Source organism: Lissotriton helveticus, chromosome 11, assembly GCF_964261635.1.
Source record: "Lissotriton helveticus chromosome 11, aLisHel1.1, whole genome shotgun sequence".
In the NCBI taxonomy this organism is placed as follows: Eukaryota; Metazoa; Chordata; class Amphibia; order Caudata; family Salamandridae; genus Lissotriton; species Lissotriton helveticus.
In genome coordinates this window covers 213,809,701-213,831,042 of record NC_136072.1, presented here as the reverse complement: position 1 = coordinate 213,831,042, position 21,342 = coordinate 213,809,701, and the positions used below count along the sequence as shown (strand labels likewise).

At 40.4% G+C, this 21,342-nt stretch overlaps 1 protein-coding gene across 2 annotated transcripts in view; it reads left to right on the top strand.

Annotated features, from left to right (window-relative positions):
• LOC144792477 (arylacetamide deacetylase-like) overlaps positions 1-21,342 on the top strand; it is a 503,713-nt gene that overhangs the window by 406,987 nt on the left and 75,384 nt on the right. For both annotated transcript variants that reach the window (XM_078667512.1, XM_078667513.1), the window contains exon 3: positions 3,207-3,276. In XM_078667512.1, the coding sequence (XP_078523638.1) occupies positions 3,207-3,276 (70 nt within the window). The remainder of the gene's footprint in view (positions 1-3,206; positions 3,277-21,342) is intronic.

Below are 21,342 nucleotides of genomic sequence, written 5' to 3'. Positions count from 1 at the left end.
TTAAATGAAACTAACACGGATGACGTTTCGCCATCAGTGGGCGGGACGGTATTTAATCCGAGTTTACTTCCGGGTCACGTGTTCGCACTTCGAACAAGGAGACCCGGGAGAGAAGAGAGAAGCGGCAAGACGCTTACAGGTAATGCCGCTATATGGCTTCTAGCCGGCGAGATGTTATGCCTTGCCGAGTACATCTTGCCAAGTATGACAACTCGGAGGTTTCCTAACCTGCCTGTCCGGATTGTTTGTCTTACAGACACCAAGTCCGGAACAGGCTTCAAACTTACCAGCAATAACCAAGACACCCCGTCTTTTCAGGTATGCCGTCTGAATCAGAATTCGAATGGATGGTCGAGTAACAGGCTTGGTGCCGAATCACCTTTAAGTCAGTTTAATACCCTGTATGTGTATCACTTTTCAGACCCAAATCGATTGAGTAAACACATCTTTTCCCGGGCAACCCAGAACGAGCGCACTTCGCTTATGAGGTAATTTAAATATGCCGTATGTAATTTGATCGTCTTCATAATTTTAGCAGGAGTCGACAGACACAGAACTCTTAGCAAGTTAAAATATACTACGTGAAGCCACAGTAGAAGTTTTTAAGTTTGCCGACAGCATCAACTTACGATGATCAGGGTACTGACATATTAACACGTTAGGAGAAGTCACAATGTTGTTTAGCAGAAATAATATTGGTATGATTTTGTTCCTCTTTTTGAGAGGACAGTCAGATAAATATAGTAACTAATAAGTCACTAAGCGCAACGAGAATAATATACATCTCCTATAATTCCCCTCTCTAAATAAGAGGACATATTTAACCCCATATTCTCTAACTTTATTGCAGTAACTTTACCACATTCTGCAACCGCGTTTGGATGGTCTTGGGCCCTTCCGGGTCGGAAATATCACCGGAAGAGCGGTGAGCTTTCCGTTTTCTTAGTTTAATAATAATTTTTTATGTTGTCGCTACTAAATGCACATCCTGAAATTTGGATAAACGCGGACATAACATAATGACAGAGTGTGCTACTAGAATTATTCCCAATAAGTGCTTATTTGAGTGAGCAGTCTTCAATAATAGATATCTCCATGGATCTAACTTTTCGACCTCTCTTTCTTTCTATTCCCCTCTTTCCCGTTGTCTTCCCTCTCTTGTTTCTTAAAATCCACTCATATTTATCGATCACGATAGACCTTTTGGTCTAATTCACAACCAATGGAGGTATGTGTTGCAATTTTATTTTTCTATGTCACCGAGCACATAATACACGCATGATCCCTTACACCCGATATAGACAGTAGTGCAGCACGGCACCATGCACAACTCTGGTTACCACAATAGATGATATATATGTGTGAATTCACTCCATCGATCAAGGTGCCGCAGTGCACAATGTTTTACCCCAATTGCACGGTATGCATGAGCATATTAGGAGCACAATAGCACACTTATGGATGCTTTCCAACAACCATCTCAGGGGCAGAAACTTATGCATGAGAAAATCCAAATTACGCTTGTCTCACGGGCTGACCTGAAGTGGTATTCAGGATCACACATATAAATGTATATATCCCCAAGTATAGCTCCTTGTTTTCTGTATTATTTCCAGCCCTGAAGATTCGCAAGATGCGATGAAACACGTGTCGGCTGGTTGTTCACATGCTGTGTTGGAATAAACAAGGAGACCAAGACTTTTGGATTGACATTGAATTCCTTATATATTTAAGTTGCATATTACTGTTGTTTCTCTGCGTTTTGAATTTCTTACATGAGGACATTGTATCCGCTTTTTACTTGTCAAGTGTGTGCATAGGGTTCGCCATTTTATGTTATTGTGGATTAGTGAGCTTGCTCGCTTCTCCTTGGGTGGTTATATGGTTATCCACTCACCCAGTTGCACCACACCACATTGATTCTATAGTGCCTCTACCCTGGCTGAGCGCCCACTCTCTGACAACCTAAAAACCATCCTTTCCTTACAGTCCTTTGTAGCAGCAAGACAGTCCTCTGATGAACAAGACAGGCCTCTAACAGCAGGACCGTCATCTGACAATCCAAGGCAGGATTGCTGAAGACTTCCACAGGTCCAAGAATGTGCTGAAGAGTTGGTCTGAGGGTCCTATATTTATAGTTCATATCAACCTTTGAAGTGGGGGAAACTTCTAGGCTACCCCACATCGGGTTTTGGGAAGTTCCTTCCTTCCCCTGCGAAGGCTCCAAGAAGTATTGTGTGACAAAAGACTGGTGTGAGGTTTCCTTACGTGTCTGGATGCAGCCCCTATTGAAGTACAAGTGGGGCAGGTGACAGCTCCACCCCCAGCAATCCTGGCAAGATGGCCCATCCTGCCCAAGCCTAAGCACTCTGTCTCACAATCTGGGAGAAATGCACAATGGCTAATAGCACTGCCAAGTGAACCAGGAGACTGGCAGCAGGCACCAAATAGTTAGGACAAGCAATTGTCAGCTTTCCTAAAGGCACATTTGCAGATCGGTGACTTAAAATCCAGCTTTATCATTAAACAAGATGTTAAATTAGAACCCATTTGAGATCAAACATGACATTTTTACTTGTTCCTAATTATCAGTTGCACTTAGTAAATGTAATAAGGTAACCCATTGTTATCCTATTGGAGAGGTAGGCCTTGCAGTAGTAAAAAACACATTTAGAAGTTTTTCACTAGCAGGACATGGTGAACGTAAAAAGAAAGTCTAAATATTTTTTCACACCTCTGGACAATCTCTGAAAAAAGAAGGAAGCTTTGTACCTTCTTATGGGAAATAAAAATGACATCTGTGACAGATTATGTATTGCATAATATCTTCTAAAGTGTTTAGAATAGAGTGGTGACGCTAACGCATTAGAATGCCTGCTCAACTAGGTAGAATTATGCATATAAATTTAAGTTAGCCACATTGGAGCTTGATTTTATTATTAATTTTCCAAAGCTCGGAAGGAAAATCACTTCAGTGATAGTAAACACACAATTTATTCAAACTCAGGCAAATGAGGACCTGCCCAGAATAAAACTTGCTTCCTGGAAGTGAGACTGGGACAAAGAATAGAGATTGCAAGTCTATCAATTTAATATCATGCTTTAACAGAAGTCAAGTGAAAGCAAGTGCTTCCATACCGATTGTAAAATATTTTTCATTCTCTTCTGACATGCATTTTCTATACATTTCTTTTGTTTGCTTCCAGCCATGAAGCCATATGATGAACTGTCAAGATGGACTGCAAACAGGCTGAGTGCAGTTGTTGTGTCTGTGGAGTGAGTTATTCTGTGATATATTGTTATGTTATATACACATTGATTTGCTTTTATTTGTGCATTTTAACAATGTTCTTGTAAGCAATTGTTGACTGTAGTAGAGAGCTGCAAAGGAAGGTTAATAAAGGGTAAAACAGACGCAAAAGTGAACATTTGCAGAGGTATTCTTCGTAATATGATCATAACTGCTTAATTCAAAGATAAAAGAGCCACACGGAGCTATAGTCTTTGTAAGTTTGGCAAGTAATAAAGCTTGGAAATTACAATGGTGATTATTGATGTAGGAAAGATTCTATTTAATATGGCTAACCTAGAAAGGATACATTTTTTATTGACTTGAGGGGAGAAAGAGAGGTCATTGTCAAAGATTACTCCAGAGATATACATTTTCTTAAGGGTAGATGGTAAATGTTTTCATTTCAGGTGCACCCATGGCATATTGGAGAAAATTGCTGGCATTTTGCGACTGGGTTCTGCTCTGGGTGAAACACAAGCCCGGCATTTTGATGATAATTATGTAGCATTTTGGTGCAAATTGTAGTATAATTGCTGGCATTTGAGGGGCATCATCTCAAGATGGTGCCCGCTCATGGTGACACAATGGCTGTGGCATTGTGGTAGTAATTATTTACATTATCGAGTCATCCGTGTCATGATGGTGCCCTTCCTCTGCAAAATCTAAGGGGCATATGTATCATTGAAATTCGCATTCGCAAAGGTCGAAATTCGCAGAATTTCGGCCTTTGCGAATACGAATTCTCAATATGGTATGTATTAAACAAATGTGGTACACAATAAGGAATCGCACAATTTGCTATTCCTTATTTTGCGATTGCATTTAAGGAATCGCAAAATTTGCGATTCCTTAAATGCCATGTATGATGCAATAAAATATTGCTAATTGTTCCTAAGGAATCGCAAATTACCACCAACTTCAAGTTGGTGGTAAGTTGCAAATTCCTTTTAAAAAGCATTTTATTTAAAAACAAAAGGTGCCATGTGACGCTCATACATGCCCTTAGGGCATGTATGTGCGCCATATGCGCACACATGTCATTTTCAGGGGTGCAGCAGGGTGTCATTTGGACACCCCTACACCCTTGAAAATATTCTCAATTTGCGATTAGCTAATTGCTAATCGCACATTTTCCCTTCATTCCTAGGGGCCTCCTGGCCCATAGAAATGAATGGGAAATTATTCCTTAATTGCAATTAGCAATTTGCTAATCGCAATTAAGGAATATTAAGAAAACGCTAAAAAGAAGCTGATTTCTACATACATACCATTTTGCGATTCCTTAAAAATCGCTATTTAGGAATCGCACAATGGAATGTTGATACATATCGCCCTAAGTCCATTGCAGATGGTGGGCATCACGGGCAAAATGCTGTCTCTCACATATTCACATATTGTTGGTAATTTCTGGCATTTTGGTGCCACCCATTACATATTGGTGGTCGTTCTTTACATATTACCTCCACCCATAGCATGGCTGTCCCCAGTGTCTCCCAATGATATATTCCTTGCCCTGTCTTAATAGTGTCAATACTTGGCATAATGAGGACATTAAATGGTGGTGCATGGGCATAGTCATTCATGTCGGGAGGGGCCCACATTAGCTGGAACACTAGCCCTTGCATATCAATGGTAATTCTTGGCATATTGGGACCATCCATGGCATGATTGTTTCAAATACTACCCTTGATATGATACCATCACTCTGTAGTAGTAGCAGTGCTTGACACATGTAAATGTAAATGTACAGGAATTTATATAGCGCAAATCAACAAGCGGTTTCTAAGCGCTTGCTTAGGGAACCCGTCCTGGTATTCCCCTGTGAGATAACCCCGGCAGGGTATCCGCAAGGTGAAAGCCAGGCATCCCACCGCGAGGGGCCGTTGTGGAGATTAAGCAAGCTATTGCCCAGAGTCGCAGAGTGTGAACCCGTGAATCGAGTAGGCACCGGAGCGAGAATTGTCGAGTCCATGGACATTTTAGGACTCAAGACCCCGCCGAGCCGGGAATTGAACCCTGGTCCCGGGCTGACGTCTGCTTCCAGGTCTGCCTCCTCTAATCAGTGAGCCACACTTCTCCACTCCACACATTGCAGGTATCGATGAAATAAGGTTGTGATACATAGTTATGTAACATATTTTATCCACGTGTAGCAGGAGTATATATACATGACTACAGACTGAACTGCTGGACGGAATTACACCAAATTTGTCAGAAAGGTTTATCTTGGTCCAAAAAGATCCCTTTTTGTAATTTGGTGTAAATCTGTTCTGTAGGTTTAGAATTATTCAAATAAAAATATTTATGTATATCTACAGATGAGGAAGGACCGCGGATCCGGCAGATCTATTCAGGAAGTTGTTGCAGAAATCTTGGGACTTGGACTTGGTCGAGTACCAAAGAAACATAAGGGAGAAGGGTAGGAATAACATGAACCCCCTAGGCCTGCAGTTTTTTCTTTAGTTTTCTGCTTTACTGCAGAGGATCCACAGATATCAGCAAAATTCCCAAATTTCAGGGTGGGCCCGGTTTGGGGGCAAAGAAATACATATATTTAGGGGAGAGGGCACGTCTGCCCCCCCCGGCCTGGTCTTATAAATAATTTGGAGGGGGAGTGCAGCCCCCATCCTGGCCTAATTTCTGTCCTCAAGACCTCATCCAATGATGCCCGGCCATAGGTTACAAGGAAGAGGGGGCATGCATCCCCCCTTCTTGGGCGGATTTCAGCCCTGGGGACCCTATCCTCTGATCCTTGGCTGTAGTTAGAAAGGGGATGGAGGCAACTCTTGGAGACATTAATGGCTTGGGGATACCATCCCCCAGGGCTGGCACCTGCTATGTCTCAGGGTCCCAGGACATACCTGTTTCTCTGGGAAACCTGTGTTTGTTCTTGCTTGGTGAGAGCAATTTTAAAGCTCCCGCAAGCAAGACCAAACACAATGTCCGCTCCCAGCTGATGGGAGCTTAAAAAAGCTCCTGCCACCTGGAAGAGGACTTTTGATCTGTTTTCCTGCCTGCAGTAATGCAGACAGGAAACAAGTTCTGAAAAATTGCTCCTGCAGGGAGAAACATTTGTATCCGTTCACTGTGGGTGGCAACAATGCCAACTCCTTCTGAATGCCGGTAGCTGGCTGGGATATTGGGGGCCTTGGGGCTCCCCCACGGCCTCCATTGAGGACTCAGTAGGTGCCCTTGGTGGGTTCTAGGGCATCTACAATTTTGTGGCAAGGCCCCGAGGATGAGGTACCCACGGTTTAAATCAGACAAGGCAGGAAGGTTTTCTGGCCCCCTCCCCCTCTAGTTCCTGGCCAGGCTCTATGGATGGGCTCCCCAGGGCCAAATATGGCCCAGGGAGAAGCCATGAAACCCCTCCTCTAAACAAATGCACCAGGCCCCAGGGGTAGGGTCCCTGTGGCCAATTTGGCCCAGGGAATGGGACACTTGGTGCCCTTCCCTACCAAATGTGCCAGGCACCAGGCGAAGGGGTCTCCATGGCCAAAATCAGCTCGGGTGGAGGGCTGCTTCACTTTCCTGGGTCAACTGCCTGTGTGGGGTTGGCCATAGGGCCTAGCCCTTGGCTGTGCATGGCGTGTAGTTGGTTGCAGGCAGGGGGTGGCCAAGGGCCAGGCCTCAGCTGTGCACAACATGGGGTTGGCTGCATGTGGTTGGTTGGCAGGCCCTGCGGCCCACCCCTGCGGCACAAGGCCGAAGGTGGTTAGATTAACGTATGGCAATTAAATAGTACTTTACGTTTAAAAGAAACTAGAAATTCCCTGAAAAAAACAAGTGACTGGGACGTTATAGTTAGGAAATAGAATTTTAAAAACCTTATAAATTCACTAAAAAAAACAAAGTTTAGAGGGACGTTATAATGAGGTTCAGATGTTACACCCAAAAAAACATAGAAATTCAGCAGTTATATTTACAGTTATTTTAAGTAACTATAACTCATGCCCCAAGGTGTCTATAACTCACGTTCTCCCCATGCACTGCTACTGACCACACATGTTGCATCACTCAAAATATCCTTTATGACATCATAGATAATGTCACTGCAACATTTCCTGTAAACTTAATGATGAGCAAACTGTGTGTGTGTATGTGTGTGTGTATATATATATTACCTACTGGCGGTCGCCAGTAGGTATATATAGTTAGGATTTTTTCTCTATGGGTTTTTTGAAAATTCTATGTCTAATAACTTTGCCGTTTGTGGACGGAATTGGCTGAAATTTTCAGGAAAATGGCACATTTTGTTTCTGAGCAGCCTTTGAAAATTTGGGGGGGGTTCGTCAAGGGGGGGCCGAGAAAAAAGGGGGGTCCCAAAACGCGTTTTTCCCATGTTAATTTCCATAGGGCGGTTGGCCTCACTTTTAGCCCGAACGGCTGAATGGATTTGCACGAAACTTGGCAAAATTGTAGGGACTGGTAGCCCGATGTGCCTTTTGTAGGTCTCAATATATGTGCTCCAGTGGATTTTGAGAAATTAACGTTTAAAAAAAGATATATATCTGTAAGCGCGGACCAGGCAGCGCTCTGGTTCGCGGACTTTTCGCGCAACGGAGCTTTGTGAAGCGAAGCTGATTGGTTCTCCGGCGTCTGTCAACATTCCAAACAGTCCGTAGCGGCCGCCATCTTGTCTCTCGGTAGGATCGAGAGACAAGAGGAGGCGAAAGCGAAGGGGCAAATGACCATAAGGGGGAATAGTAGATCCTCGCTGACCCCCTAGGTTTGATGTGGAGGTTTTAAAAGGGCCCCGCGGGGCAAAAAAAAAAATAATAATAATAATCGAACGGCTGAATGGATTTGCACGAAACTTGGCAAAATTGTAGGGACTGGTAGCCCGATGTGCCTTTGCTAGGTCTCAATATATGTGCTCCAGTGGATTTTGAGAAATTAACGTTCAAAAAAAGATATATATCTGTAACAGCGCTCCGCTTCGCGTACTTTTCGCGTTACGGAGGTTTGCGAAGCTGATTGGTTTTTCGGCGTCTGTAAACATTCCAAACAGTCCGTAGCGGCCGCCATCTTGTCTCTCGGTAGGATCGAGAGACAAGAGGAGGCCAAAGCGAAGGGGCAAATGACCATAAGGGGGCATAGTAGATCGTCCCTGACCCCCTAGGTTTGATGTGGAGGCTTTGAAAGGTTCTCGCAGGGCAAAAAAATATATACCGTTTTTTTAGTTTTTTTGCGTGGAGTGCGCTCGGTTCGCGAACCGGGAAGCGTTCTGGGGAGCGTACTTTCTTGAAAATTAGTGAAAAAAGTTAGAGTACAATAATAATTGTGAGTGATCAGATGTAGGGTAGCTCTGAGAAGAGCTTTTGGGTTTATGGTACATTTAGGTACTTATAAGTAGGTACCAATGCACATTCTTAAATTCAGAGTGAAAACTCTGTTGCCCTCATCTGAGAAGTGAACTCCATCTCCTCTGTAGATATCTTGCATGTAGTAACGCAAGTTATTGTTGTACAGGGAGCCCATTCCATGGTCTCTCATGTAAGCTGAAACAGATTTGTTTACATGCTTCCTCGATTTCTCAATTTGTGGACAAAATTGGTTCGACCACCTCCATTTCTGTCTTTGGCATATATTTGAATATACCAAGGCAGTCTGAGGAAAAAGTGCCATCAATTGCTCAAAGGTGTCCTTTAAAAGCATTTCCAGACCTACCCCAGTCAAAGTGCCCAAATCATTACCTCCACAGTGCACAATTAACAGGTCAGGTTTTGGCAAATGCATAAAGGTTTTCACCAATGGTATCAATTGGTGACATTTTAATCCTCTGTGGCCAAACCACTTAATTTCCACATCTTGTAAATTGAGGTTAGGTAAATTCCTGTTTTCAGCGTACCTTTGAGCCCAATAGATGTAGCTATGTCCAACAATCCAGACAGAAAACATGGCGAGAGAAGGTTCTCCTGCAGTCAGATGAAGTGTGGCAATGAAATGGCAGTTGAAAAAATGAGAGTGTAAAATGAAAAAAACTGAGGAGTTTCTGTGTTAATGAAGCAGTAAGAGTGATTGGTGGATTTTGATTGCTGAAAACAGAAAGTTAGTGTGCATGGATGAGTTCGTTGAAAGATGTATTTTGAGTGGCGAAGAAAAAATCATTAAATGAAAGAATGCTTTGGATATGCAGGTGCACTGAGAGTTCAGAGTTCAATTGCAACATTGTTGTGTGAGAGGTCTTGCAAGAGGTGGTTGCTATGCAGAAAAAGCAGAGAGGGGGCAGAGGGGGGAAGGGTTTTGCTTTGAAAAAAAGTGAGGGAAGAGTTTTGATTGGGTGACATGAGAGATCTGTGTGAGGAATTACAGCATTTCTGTGCTTTTGATAGCTGCAGACTCTGGAGTGCATACCTTTTGCTCTGCTGAAGACAAATTGGTGTGTTTCTGAGACTGTTTTGAAACTCAAAGTATTTGCTAAGGTGAGAAAAAATTTCTTTAATTTAGATAGAAAATAGTGTGCTTTAAGGAGAAAATTATGAAGAAAGTTGTGTTTTTCAAATGTTGCTTTGTCTCAAGTGTTTCACAAATAGATTTTGTTTCTTTGAGAAATTGTAATTGGAGAAAATGTGAAGTATTAGTACTGACAGGGCTTTTATGTGCATAGGAGCTGTGGAGTGTTTTCAAATTATGACTTGTAAATCGTTTTTGAGAAAAAGCAATGGTTTTAATATTGATGAGAAGGACATAATGGTGTCTGCTTCTTTATAAGGTAATTGAGAGTCTCTGATGTTATTTTTCCCATTTCAATGTAAGAAGTTTGTCTGTGGAGCAAATTGCTTGTAAATATGCTCCCACCTGTGCATGGCAAATTTAGATTTTGAATGTTTCCGTTACATAGGCATGTTAAAGGTGACTGAAACATGCTGCAAAGGCAATCAAAAAATGCTTTTATGTGTCTTAAGGACATTTTAAGTCATTTCCCCATGTGCAGTGTTTTCAAATTATGAGTTGAAAATCGTTTTTGAGGTAAAGGAATGTTTTCAAAATTTATGTGCGCCATATGACCCCAAATTTTTTTTTCAGGGGTGCAGCAGGGTGTTCTTGAGATACCCCTGCACCGTCGGAAAAATTCGTAATTTGCGATGAGGTAATTGCTAATCGCAAATTGCACCTTCATTCCTATGGGCCTCCTGCTGCATGGAAATGAATGGGTAATCTTGCTGAAATGCAAAGTCGAATCTGTATTTAAAAGGGTCTGCACCTCTGTACGGGTGTTCGCTATGTGAAGCACGAAAGTTTCACGGGCCGAACTCAAGGCCACCTCTCTCTGAGACAAAAGAGCTCTTATTCTTGCCATGCTGTTGAAATGTGCTCCCAAGGTTGGTATTTGTGGCCAGATTGAAAACTCCCTATGTTCATGTGTGGGAGGAAATAGAACATTTCTGCAGCAAATAACCCGTTCATTTACTGTTACGATAAAATGAATACTTTTAATTAACCCAGAACAATCTTCATTATTGAGCATCAAATAACTACCATTTTCCAAGAACTTGAACGTGGGGATGATAGCAGGAACTGGCGTGCCTTGCAACACGCAAGCCATATTTGGTCGGTGTTTGTTGCATGAACCGTGTAACTGTCTGTGCCTACACATTAGTGAATGATCTGGCGTCTCAGTGCATTCCTCTCCATTCAGATAAAGTTCTTGATCATCTTTGAAAATCTGTATGTGTATGGAAGCGACCAGACTTGATGAAGAAAACCACTACCTAAAGGTTAATAACGACCTATTGGTATATATTTCATACAATTTGAAAACTTATATAAAGCAAAAGGCAGCGTTATTAAACCGTGGATAAGGCACGTTGCCAAAGCAGTCAACCTTTTGGATTTATACTGGAAATGTTAAAGGAAGAATTACGGAGTAGGGCCTGTAAATCTTTAATAGACAACGAGTAAAATTACTCCAACCATCGTATTCCTCTAACTCCGGGATAGTAGGGGTGTTTAATTTTTTAGAAGTAGCCAATCCAAAGCATTTGGTCTGGGAAATTGTTTCATTCACAAACAACATATGTTTTGGGATGAGACATGCACGGTGGAAAGCCTCAGTGCCTTGTACCTGCCAGGTTCGTGAACCCCAAACTGATGTAGATCCTGGATATTTTTACTCTGTATTACGTTAGCATGGTCTCATTACTGGTTTAAACGCCATTTTTCCTTTTTTGTAACTTCTGCACACGACACTTAGTTGTTGCTTTAGCTTTCAGCCTACCTGCGTCAAGATCTATGCCTGCTTCAAGCAGGCGCAGGGTTTTGATGTAGCTTTGTCCTATCTGATTGTAAATGCGGCACACCATGGGTGGCAGAGCAGCGGTGCACGTTAACTGGTGCATCCCTGGGGATGTGCTAGTTAATATAAATCTGCCCCTTTACATTTAATTATGTGCAGGGGACACAGAGTAGGTGAGGTTTATCCAAGGTTAAGAAGAGATGAGTCCTGTTCAGTGAAAAATTGGAGATAGGCTTCAGTATATTATATACTTAAGTAGTGTGTTAAGTTTTTGATGACTGTTATTAATTTACTGTTGGGTAATAGTGGTTAATAACATTTTTTATATATATATATATAAATATATATATATAGATTCACTGAAAAAAACATAGGTTATAGACCATATATAGTTAGGAATTAGCATTTACAAAACCTTGAAAATTCACTGAAAAAACCATAGGTTATAGACCATATATAGTTAGGAATTAGCATTTAAAAAACCTTATTTTACTCACACAAAACCATTGAAATTCCATATATAGTTAGTTGCACTAACTATATATCGCGCACCCGCAATCCACTGCTGATGATGTCACATATTACATCATTCATGACATGGTCAGTGACATCACTGATGACATCACTGATGACATCTCAAATGACATCACTGATGACATCATCTAGTGTCTGTGTGTTTTTGTAAAGTTTAAATATGTTTTACATATTGAAGAATGAGTGGATGTATGGAAGACTGAGTGTGTGTGTGGCTGGCTGGGAGGTGTGTGACTCTGTGCATATCAATGTGTACTTGTATCAGTGATTGTATAAGAGAGTAAGTATGTGTTAGTATATGTGTGAAAAGTATGGTGTTCTGTGTTTAACTATAAATGAGGAAATCGAAGTGTGATTGATTCTTCACAGGACTGACTAGGTGTATGAGTGCATATGATAGTGTTGTAATAATGAGTGACTGTATGTATGAGTGATTGTATGGGTGAATGAGTGAATGTGTGTGTAGACGTAGGAATCAGTGAGTGCGTATGTAGTAACTGGTATTGGTGTGTCATGATGTCATCAGTGATGTTATTTGAGATGTCATCAGTGATGTCATTTGAGATGTCATTAGTGATGTCATCAGTGATGTCACTGAAGTATGGTGTTCTGTGTTTAACTGTATAGATGAGGAAATGGAAGTGTGATTGATTCTTTACAGGACTGACTTGGTGTGTGAGTAACTCCATGGATGAGTGGCAGTGTGTGACTGTCTGCATAGGTGTATGAGTGCATATGATAGTGTTGTAATAATGAGTGACTGTATGTATGAGTGATTGAATGAGTGAATGTGTGTGTAGACGTAGGAATCAGTGAGTGCGTATGTAGTAACTGGTATTGGTGTGTCATGATGTCATCAGTGATGTCATTTGAGATGTCATCAGTGATGTCATCAGTGATGTCATTTGAGATGTCATCAGTGATGTCATCAGTGATGTCACTGACCATGTCATGAATGATGTAATATGTGACATCATCAGCAGTGGATTGCGGGTGCGCGATATATAGTTAGTGCAACTAACTATATATGGAATTTCAATGGTTTTGTGTGAGTAAAATAAGGTTTTTTAAATGCTAATTCCTAACTATATATGGTCTATAACCTATGGTTTTTTCAGTGAATATATATATATATATATATATATATAGAGAGAGAGAGAGTCAGGCTCACATTTCACTTGTATAAAACAAGAGATATTCAGCAGTTATAGTTAGATGAGCTAACTATAGCTGACGCTCCGACAATGCACTGCTTATGACCTCACATATTATATCATTCATGACCTGGTCAGTGCATGGGTGTGTCAGTGTATGTATCAATTACTGATCAGGTGTCTCAAGGTGTGTATAAGTGAGTGTGTGAAATGTGTTACTGTATAGATTAGTGTGTCCATGGGTGTGTTATGATATGTATGAGTGAGTCTCAGACTATTGTAGTGTTTTATGGGTGGGTGGGTGAATGTGTTTGAGAGTGCATCAGTGTGTTTATGAGTGTCTTAGTGTATGTAGCAGTGAGTACCAGAATGTTGCAATGTCTGTTTGTGTGGGTGAATATGTCAGTGAGTGTGTCACTGTGTCAATGAGTGTGTCCGTGTATGTATCACAGTAAGTGTTGCACTGTTTGTATTAGTGAACTAGTGAGTTTGCCAGTTAGTGCAACAGTGTCTTCATGACTGTGTCAATGTATGTATCAGTGTGTCCCAGAGTGTGTGAATGTCCATATTAGTAAGTGGATGAGTGTGTCAGTTAATGCATCAGTGTGTCCTTGGGTGTGTCAGTGTATGTATCAGTTACTGCTAGAGTATATCAAGGTATGTATTTCAATTTCAATTCATCTTTATTTCGATCACACTGATCATAAAAAGTATGTGTGAGTGAGTGTGTGAATGTGTTTGTGAATGGATTGTTGCGTTCATCTGTGTCTTAGTGTATCTATGAGTGAGTCCCAGACTATTGTAGTGCTTGTAAGAGTGAGTGGGTGAATGTGTTTGAGAGTGCATCAATGTGTCTATGAGTATGTCAGTGTATGTGTCAGTGAGTCTCAGTGTTGAAGTGTTTGTATAAGTAAGTGTGTGGAGTTGTTATTGAATACACCAGTGTGTGACTGTCTCAGTGTATGCATTAGTGCTCATCTGGGTGTGTCAGTGTATGCACCAGTATCTGCAAGGGTCTTTCAGTGTATGGATTATTATGTGCACAGGTGTGCTAGTGTATGCATCAGTGTGTGGCTGAGTGTGTCAGTGCATGTATCAGTATGTGCATGGGTATATGAGTGTATGGATCAGTATATGTATGGTTTTGTTAGTGTATGGATCAGTATATATTTGGAGTTGTCAGTGTATGGTCAGTATGTTCATTGGTGTGTCAGTGTATGCATCAGTCTGTGCTTGGAAGTGTCAGTGTATGCATCAGTATGTGCATGGGTATATCAGTGTATGCACTGTTATACATCTAGCTTTATCGGTCTGAAATTATTAATGCCTCTTATGACTTGGTATCTTAGTCTCTCTATTGCTATGTCCATACCTGTTTGAGTATAAGTATTACTGTATGCCTGGGTGTGTCAGTGCATATCTGACTCTGTGCCTAGGTGTGTAAGGGGCACATGCATCAACAATTCTTTTTGCGATTCCTTAATTGCGAAAAATAAGGAATCGCAAATAAGGAATCGCAAAATGCAATGCATCAAGAAATTGCTAAAAAAATCGCGATTTCTTAATATTCCTTAATTGCGACTCGCAAATTGCGACTCGCAATTAAGGAATACTTCCCCATTCATTCCTCTGCGCCCAGAGGCCCATAGGAATGAATGGGAAGACATTCTCAATGTGCGATTCTCAATTAGAGAATCGCAAATTGAGAATGCAATTTCATGGGTGCAGGGGTGTCCAAAGGACACCCTGTTGCACCCCTGAAATTAATCTGTGCACATATGTTGCGCACACACATGCCCTTAGGGCATGTGTGCGCGCAACATGAAACTGTGAAAAATGACAAAAGTGCATTTTTCAAAGTTTTAGCAAATTACCATGAAGTTCACTTCATGGTAATTTGCTACTCCTATTAGCGAAATTGCTATTTTTTTTTAGTTTGATGCATTGCATTTAAGGAATCTCAATTTGGGATTCCTTAAATGCAATCGCAATTTAAGAAATCTCAATTTAGAGATTCCTTAATTGCGATTTTTGCATTTGGGATGATGCATCCCAAATGCAAAAATACCGGTCCAAAGGGGCAGATTCTACGACTGTTTTTTTGCTTGATGCATCTGGGCCTTAGTGTATACCTTCAGTGTCTGCCTGGGTGTGTTGTAGAAGCATTAGTGTTTGTGTGTATGTCTCATTGTCTTCTTACTGTATGACTCAGTATGTCAGTAACTGCATTAGTATATATCTAAGTGTGTCAGTTTATAAATAGGAATGTCCCTGTGTGTGCTAGTGTATTCATTGGTGTATGCCTGCATGTCTAAGTGTATCCATTAGTGGGTGTTTGCATGTCCTATTGTAGTCATTAGTGTTTGACAGGGTGAGTTACTTTCTGCATTATTGTCAGGCTGGGTGTGTCAGTGTCTGCATTGATATGTTCCTGGGTGTCTTAGTGTATGTGTCAATGTGTGTCTGGGTGTGTTATTGAATGCATCAGTGTTTTACAGGGTGTGTAATGGCCTGCTTTGTTGTATGCTTCCGTGTGTCAGTATCTGCACCGCTGTATGCCTGGGTATATCAGTGTCTGCACTAATATGTTCCTGGGTGTATTAGTGTATGTGTCAGTGTGTGTCTGGGTATATTATTGAATGCATTAGTATATGATTGGGTGTGTCACAGTATGCTTTGGTGCATGCTTGGGTGTGTCAGCGTCTGCACTACTGTATGCCTGGGTGTATCAGTGTTTGCAATAGTGTGTGGGTTTGTGTGTATTGCTGTTTTAGTATAATTAATGATGCCTATAAAATATATGGATGGATGTGCATGGTTGCAGAAAAATATAATTAGTTACCTACATTACTGCACTAAAGAGATCCTTTCATCTGTAAAAAGAAAGAAAACATAAATAGAAGTAAAAGTTTTTATATTAGAATTTTCTATATTCAATGATGATAATCTATAATGCAAAAAGCTAGTGTTAATAACAAAACAGAAGAAATGTATATTATTACATAGCAATTAAATATATTATTGAGTGTTCTTATATTCCCTTCCTTCACTGTTCTCAGGGTCCATACTTTTACACAATAAATAATGTGTGTGTAGATACTCATCACTGAACAGTTGGGGGAATAACAGTCATATGGACTGTGAAAAAACAAAACCATAAGTACATAGCATGTTATTTAAAGTTAACATTACTAAGCATCTTACTCACTACAAACTTTTACCCCACGGTTTTACCTATATATTTAAAATATATTATGTATATTGTAGTTTTTTAGCGCAATTAACGTGTATGAATAATAGTGGTATATGAAAAGGCATATGAAGACTTCACTCTTCATAGGCCACATGACATCATAAAGTCTGGTAATCCATTAATCAGAATTAAATGATTTCAATCCAATTTGCTACTATCTCTGATATTTTCTTCCAAGAGTAATTACGTTACACTATTTGGAACCTGTTATAAAGATATTACCCTTATCTTCATTGAGCCCTACTCTTTTTAAAATGTACGTTACCCCACTGGCCAAACTGATCAAATCCTTTGGGTTCTCGGTTGTGTCATACGCTGTTGACACCTAAATTGTTATATCAGTGACCAGCAATCCTACTGAAAGTGCCAGGCACTTTCACAACTGTCTACTTCAGGTCAGAAACTGGATGGCCTCAAATTGTCTGAAGCTGAATTCGAGCAAGACTGAAGTCTTGCTTTTCCAGAAAAACACCACCTTCCGGTCCCCAATTTGGTGGGCAGAAGAATTGGATGCTTTACCTACACCAGTTGACAGAGTAAAACATCTTGGTGTCGTTTTTGACAGCAAACTATCCTTAAAGGGACATGTCAATACCGTCACCTCTGCCTCTTTCTTTACTCTAAAACTTCTTAGAAAAATCTTTCCTTTCATCCCCCTCGGTCTTCAAAAAACTGTAACCTCAGCCCTGGTGCTAGTAAAGGTTGACTATTTTAATGCCTTATTTGTCAACATTAGGAAAAGATGCATGGCCAAGATCCAGATTGTCCAGTTCGCTGCAGTGCGTCTTCTACTAGGCATCCCAAAACACCGGCTTCCAGTTAGGAAGTACATTGAGTTTAACGCTTTGTACATTGTCTTTAAATCTCTCATTGGTGCTAGTCCTGCATTTTTTAAGAATAGTTTTCAATGATACATTCCTTCAAGAGCACTTCGGTATGCATTAGAATACAGGCTCATAGTGCCTAAGTATAGGAAAGACAGCTGGGGTGGCAGCAATTGTTGTGGGTACAACGAAGCTATGAAATTCTCTCCCCAGGGAATTAAAAAGCAAAACTGATCTGTTGGATTTCAGAAAGGCACTGAAAACACGGCTGTTTACCTAATAAATGTCACCGTCTTCAGCTCTATGCTGCTCTTTATCTATCAGACCAGTGCCCAGACGCTCCTGGACATTTGCCAATCTTTGCAAATGTTATTTTCATTTCATTAGGCCAAATTATATGTTAACTCGCTGTACTGGAAGTTCCAGAAAGGTAGCCTTCCATTTTTTATCAGTAATCCTCCTTAGAACTTTGGTTCAAGAAAGAGAAGGTAAGAATTTGGTAGTTTATACCGTGATCTCTGCTTAAATGTAAGGTAGCTATTGTTACACTCTGTCCATCCAGTTGTTTTGTAAGTAGATGCTGTAGTGTCCAGATGTAACATTTCCTCCTTCATGGAAATGAATAGCTATGCAGGTATATGTTTTACCAGAAATAGAGATTTGTGCAGCTTTAACATTTGGAATTTGTTTTTCTAATTTAGTTTCAACTGCAGTGCATCTTTGTAGTATTAGGATGATATACTTGGCAGTTCTTCTCATATTCAAAGTTGTTAAGAGATCTGAGTTACATTTTGTGCAGCTGTATTTTTGTGATGCATTTTTAAATAATCTCTCAAAACTGACAGGTGTGCAGTCTGGTAGAGCTAAGTAGATAAATCGTTCTGAATTCATTCGTGTTGTTGAAGAAAAATACAAATTTTCACAGTTATGCTCCCACGAGTAACTTAGTCCAAATAGCTTATCAATATGTAGCACCTTTTCTTCCAAGATACCAAGTAGGAGGATGTATGACATTACAACGCATGCTTTTACCACGCATGCTGTTACAACGCAAGTATTACAACGAAAACCTTTACAACGCATTACACTTGGGGGTGCTGGATAGTGAATAGTTTAATTTACTATTCCAACTCCAGTCCCCGTGGACACTAGGGAAGGTGTTGGATAGTAAATTAAAACTATTCCCTATCCTAGAGCGCCCCACAGTGTAATGCGTTGTAAGGTTTTCGTTGTAATACTTGCGTTGTAACAGCACTGCGTGGTAAAAGTTTCGTTGTAAAGGATGTTTCCCCAAGTAGGACCTTCAAAAATTGCTCTGCATCTATTTGAGTGTTTATTACAACATGTGCAGATCCAGTACATAAATCTGCAAGATTTCTAATAGAAGATGCAGAATATGTTATGTTATGTGTTGGTTATTGTTACCCTAAGGCCTCATAGCGCTAGCCTGAACTCAGAAACTGATGGATGAAGAGAAGGCAAATAGATTGTGGGAGGGGTGGGCTCAGAATAGCCACGTTTTGAGGGATTTACGGAATTTCTTATGATTATTCTCAGTACGAAGATACAGAGGCAGGATGTTCCACAACGTGGGGGCAAGTTTGGAAAACGCTCTTCCGCCGTTCTTAATGGTGTGGATCTTCGGGACGGTTGGGAGGTGTTTATTGGCTGATCAAAGGGTTCTGGCTGGCTGACATCGCTTCAGTTTGTTAGCTAAATAGTGGGGACCATGACCACTGAGGGTTTAATGTACCAGACAACAGATTTTAAAGTTGATCCGCTTCCTGATTGGGAGTGTGTTGTTTTCTATCACTGCAGATGTGTTCCAACAAGTTAAAGAGTGCAGAGCACAAGGTTTATCCTTTTTCTGATTAATTGCAGCAACAACACAATGTAAAGAAAATAGTGCATTGAGAGGTACATTGGCCTAGCAGTCGACTCCAGAGATGTTTGAGAACTGGTAACTAACAATTTCACCACCATAGTCAGGTTTCTTTTCTTCCAATACTTATTTCATCTGTTTCTTATTCTGTTTCTGTTGAATGCCACTAATATCATTCGGAATCTTTTGTTTTAGTAAAATTCTAGGCTATTTGTAAACCGGATACTATCCTAAATGAGGAGCATAGAGACATCTTGAACGGTTATACTCTATCACACAATTGGAATCAACATTTACTTTTCTGTCACTAAACCCTATTAGATACGGACCAGGCAAAGGTCTAACCCATGACAATGCTACATACGACATACCTTCCTTAAATACGGTTCTACCAGTGTTAAGAAATACTGCATTTACACTCAAACCTCGAGACTTATGTATTTTTGCACCATATGCTAAAGATACTGAAAATTGTTTTCTGCGAACATAAAAGTATTTTACACATACAAAACGTACAACAGACCTTGATCAAACTTAACAGCTAGGTATTCTACATCAATTCTATTTTGATGAAAACTTAAATCAATTATTTTATACATGGCTCCATTAACTAATTCTTCCTCAACATTTAAATTATCCTATAGTTCTTATAAACACATAAACACTTTACTAATACCATAGTTTTTGAAACAGATTTTTCCAAAGAATTCAGTTCTGATTGTAGTTTTTCAGTCAAAAGTATTGTCACTTCATGGTATTCCCTTTTGTCAATTGCTGTCAGATCCAATATTTGTTCTTTAACTAGTTGTAGCAATTGTTTATTGAAAGAGGTGCATTTTTGAAGAGTAGGCATTTAGCAGACAATAGATTTTTGATGTTGAATACATTCAAACATTAGCTCTACTGCAGAATTTTTAGGAGGAAATAAGTTCTTGAGAAGTTGAGTTTGTAAACCACGTTTTCCTTCTGTTGACTGTATTCCTACTCTGATATCCTTCAGAATATTTACTTTTTTTACTTTGATTTATTTATTGCATGATTAATACAAATCTTTGAAATGACTCTTTATAAAAAAAAGCTGGAAGAGATACGCAATCCAGAAATTTACAGAAACAGTTAAAAGCAATAAAAGAAAATTAAGAATATGGATAAGAGATCCAAGTAAACTGATACAATGCATTGGTTTTTTTATAAAAAGAGAAGAAAAAAGGCATTCAATATTTACCGAGTCTTTGTTGGTTAAAAATGAGTTATCTTAAAGTGCAAAGGCTGATGTTTTTTCGAGTCAAGTTCAATTTCTGGCCTTTTTCTTGAAATGCAAAGCAAGTCTTTTTTGAGACAAGTTCAATCACTGGCCTCTGAGTTTTGAAGCGTGTTGACTGATTTCATGAAACACACTAGACTACAGGCTAATTGGGTGTCGTCTCCCTTAAAGCTGATCAGCAGGGCTTGTCTGCGAGTTTGCACGCCATGTTGGTTCCAGCGCTGAGTTAGCTGGCCCCTTCGGGTACTATCTAGACTGCATAACAAGTGTAAAACATCCTCCTTTGGATTGTCGCAAAGCCTGCATTTAAGGTTAAGTTCCAGGCGTTTCCATTGGGAAGATGTGCTTTTGACGGGATTACCCCCCTCCTTAGCCGCAGGAACTCTTCCTTCACCTTCCTTGAAAAGCTGGTACTGAGGTATGGCTGAGGTAGGGCGCTTGTGTAGCCTTGGATTACGAACCACCTGTGTGATCTCCTGGTTAATGCTGCTTTGTCTTCTTCCATAGAAAGAATTTTCACTGACTTGTTGACCAGACGTTTGAAGCACTTTTGTGAACAGCTCGAGTCCCAGAGGTCTTTTAATGCAAGGGATTTTATAGCTGCTTGAAGGTAAACCATTGCGGGGGATCCCTTGTTTGTCTCCAGCTCTTTCCAAAGGTTGGCGTTCAGGGAGTCTGTTACATCGTTCTTTACTTTATACCAGCATTTTGCGTACGCGCCCTTGCGCGCAATTTGCTGCTTCTGTAAACCAAACTCCAGCCTTAGCTGTGCTGGGGAGGTATACGGAGGGAGTGAGAAAAGTATTCGTAGTGTTTTGCTGACCACATTATCTAGAATGTCTTCATCTCTCCCTCTCATGCATTCGCTGCCGTATGTTATTGATGGTAACAGTTTTGCAC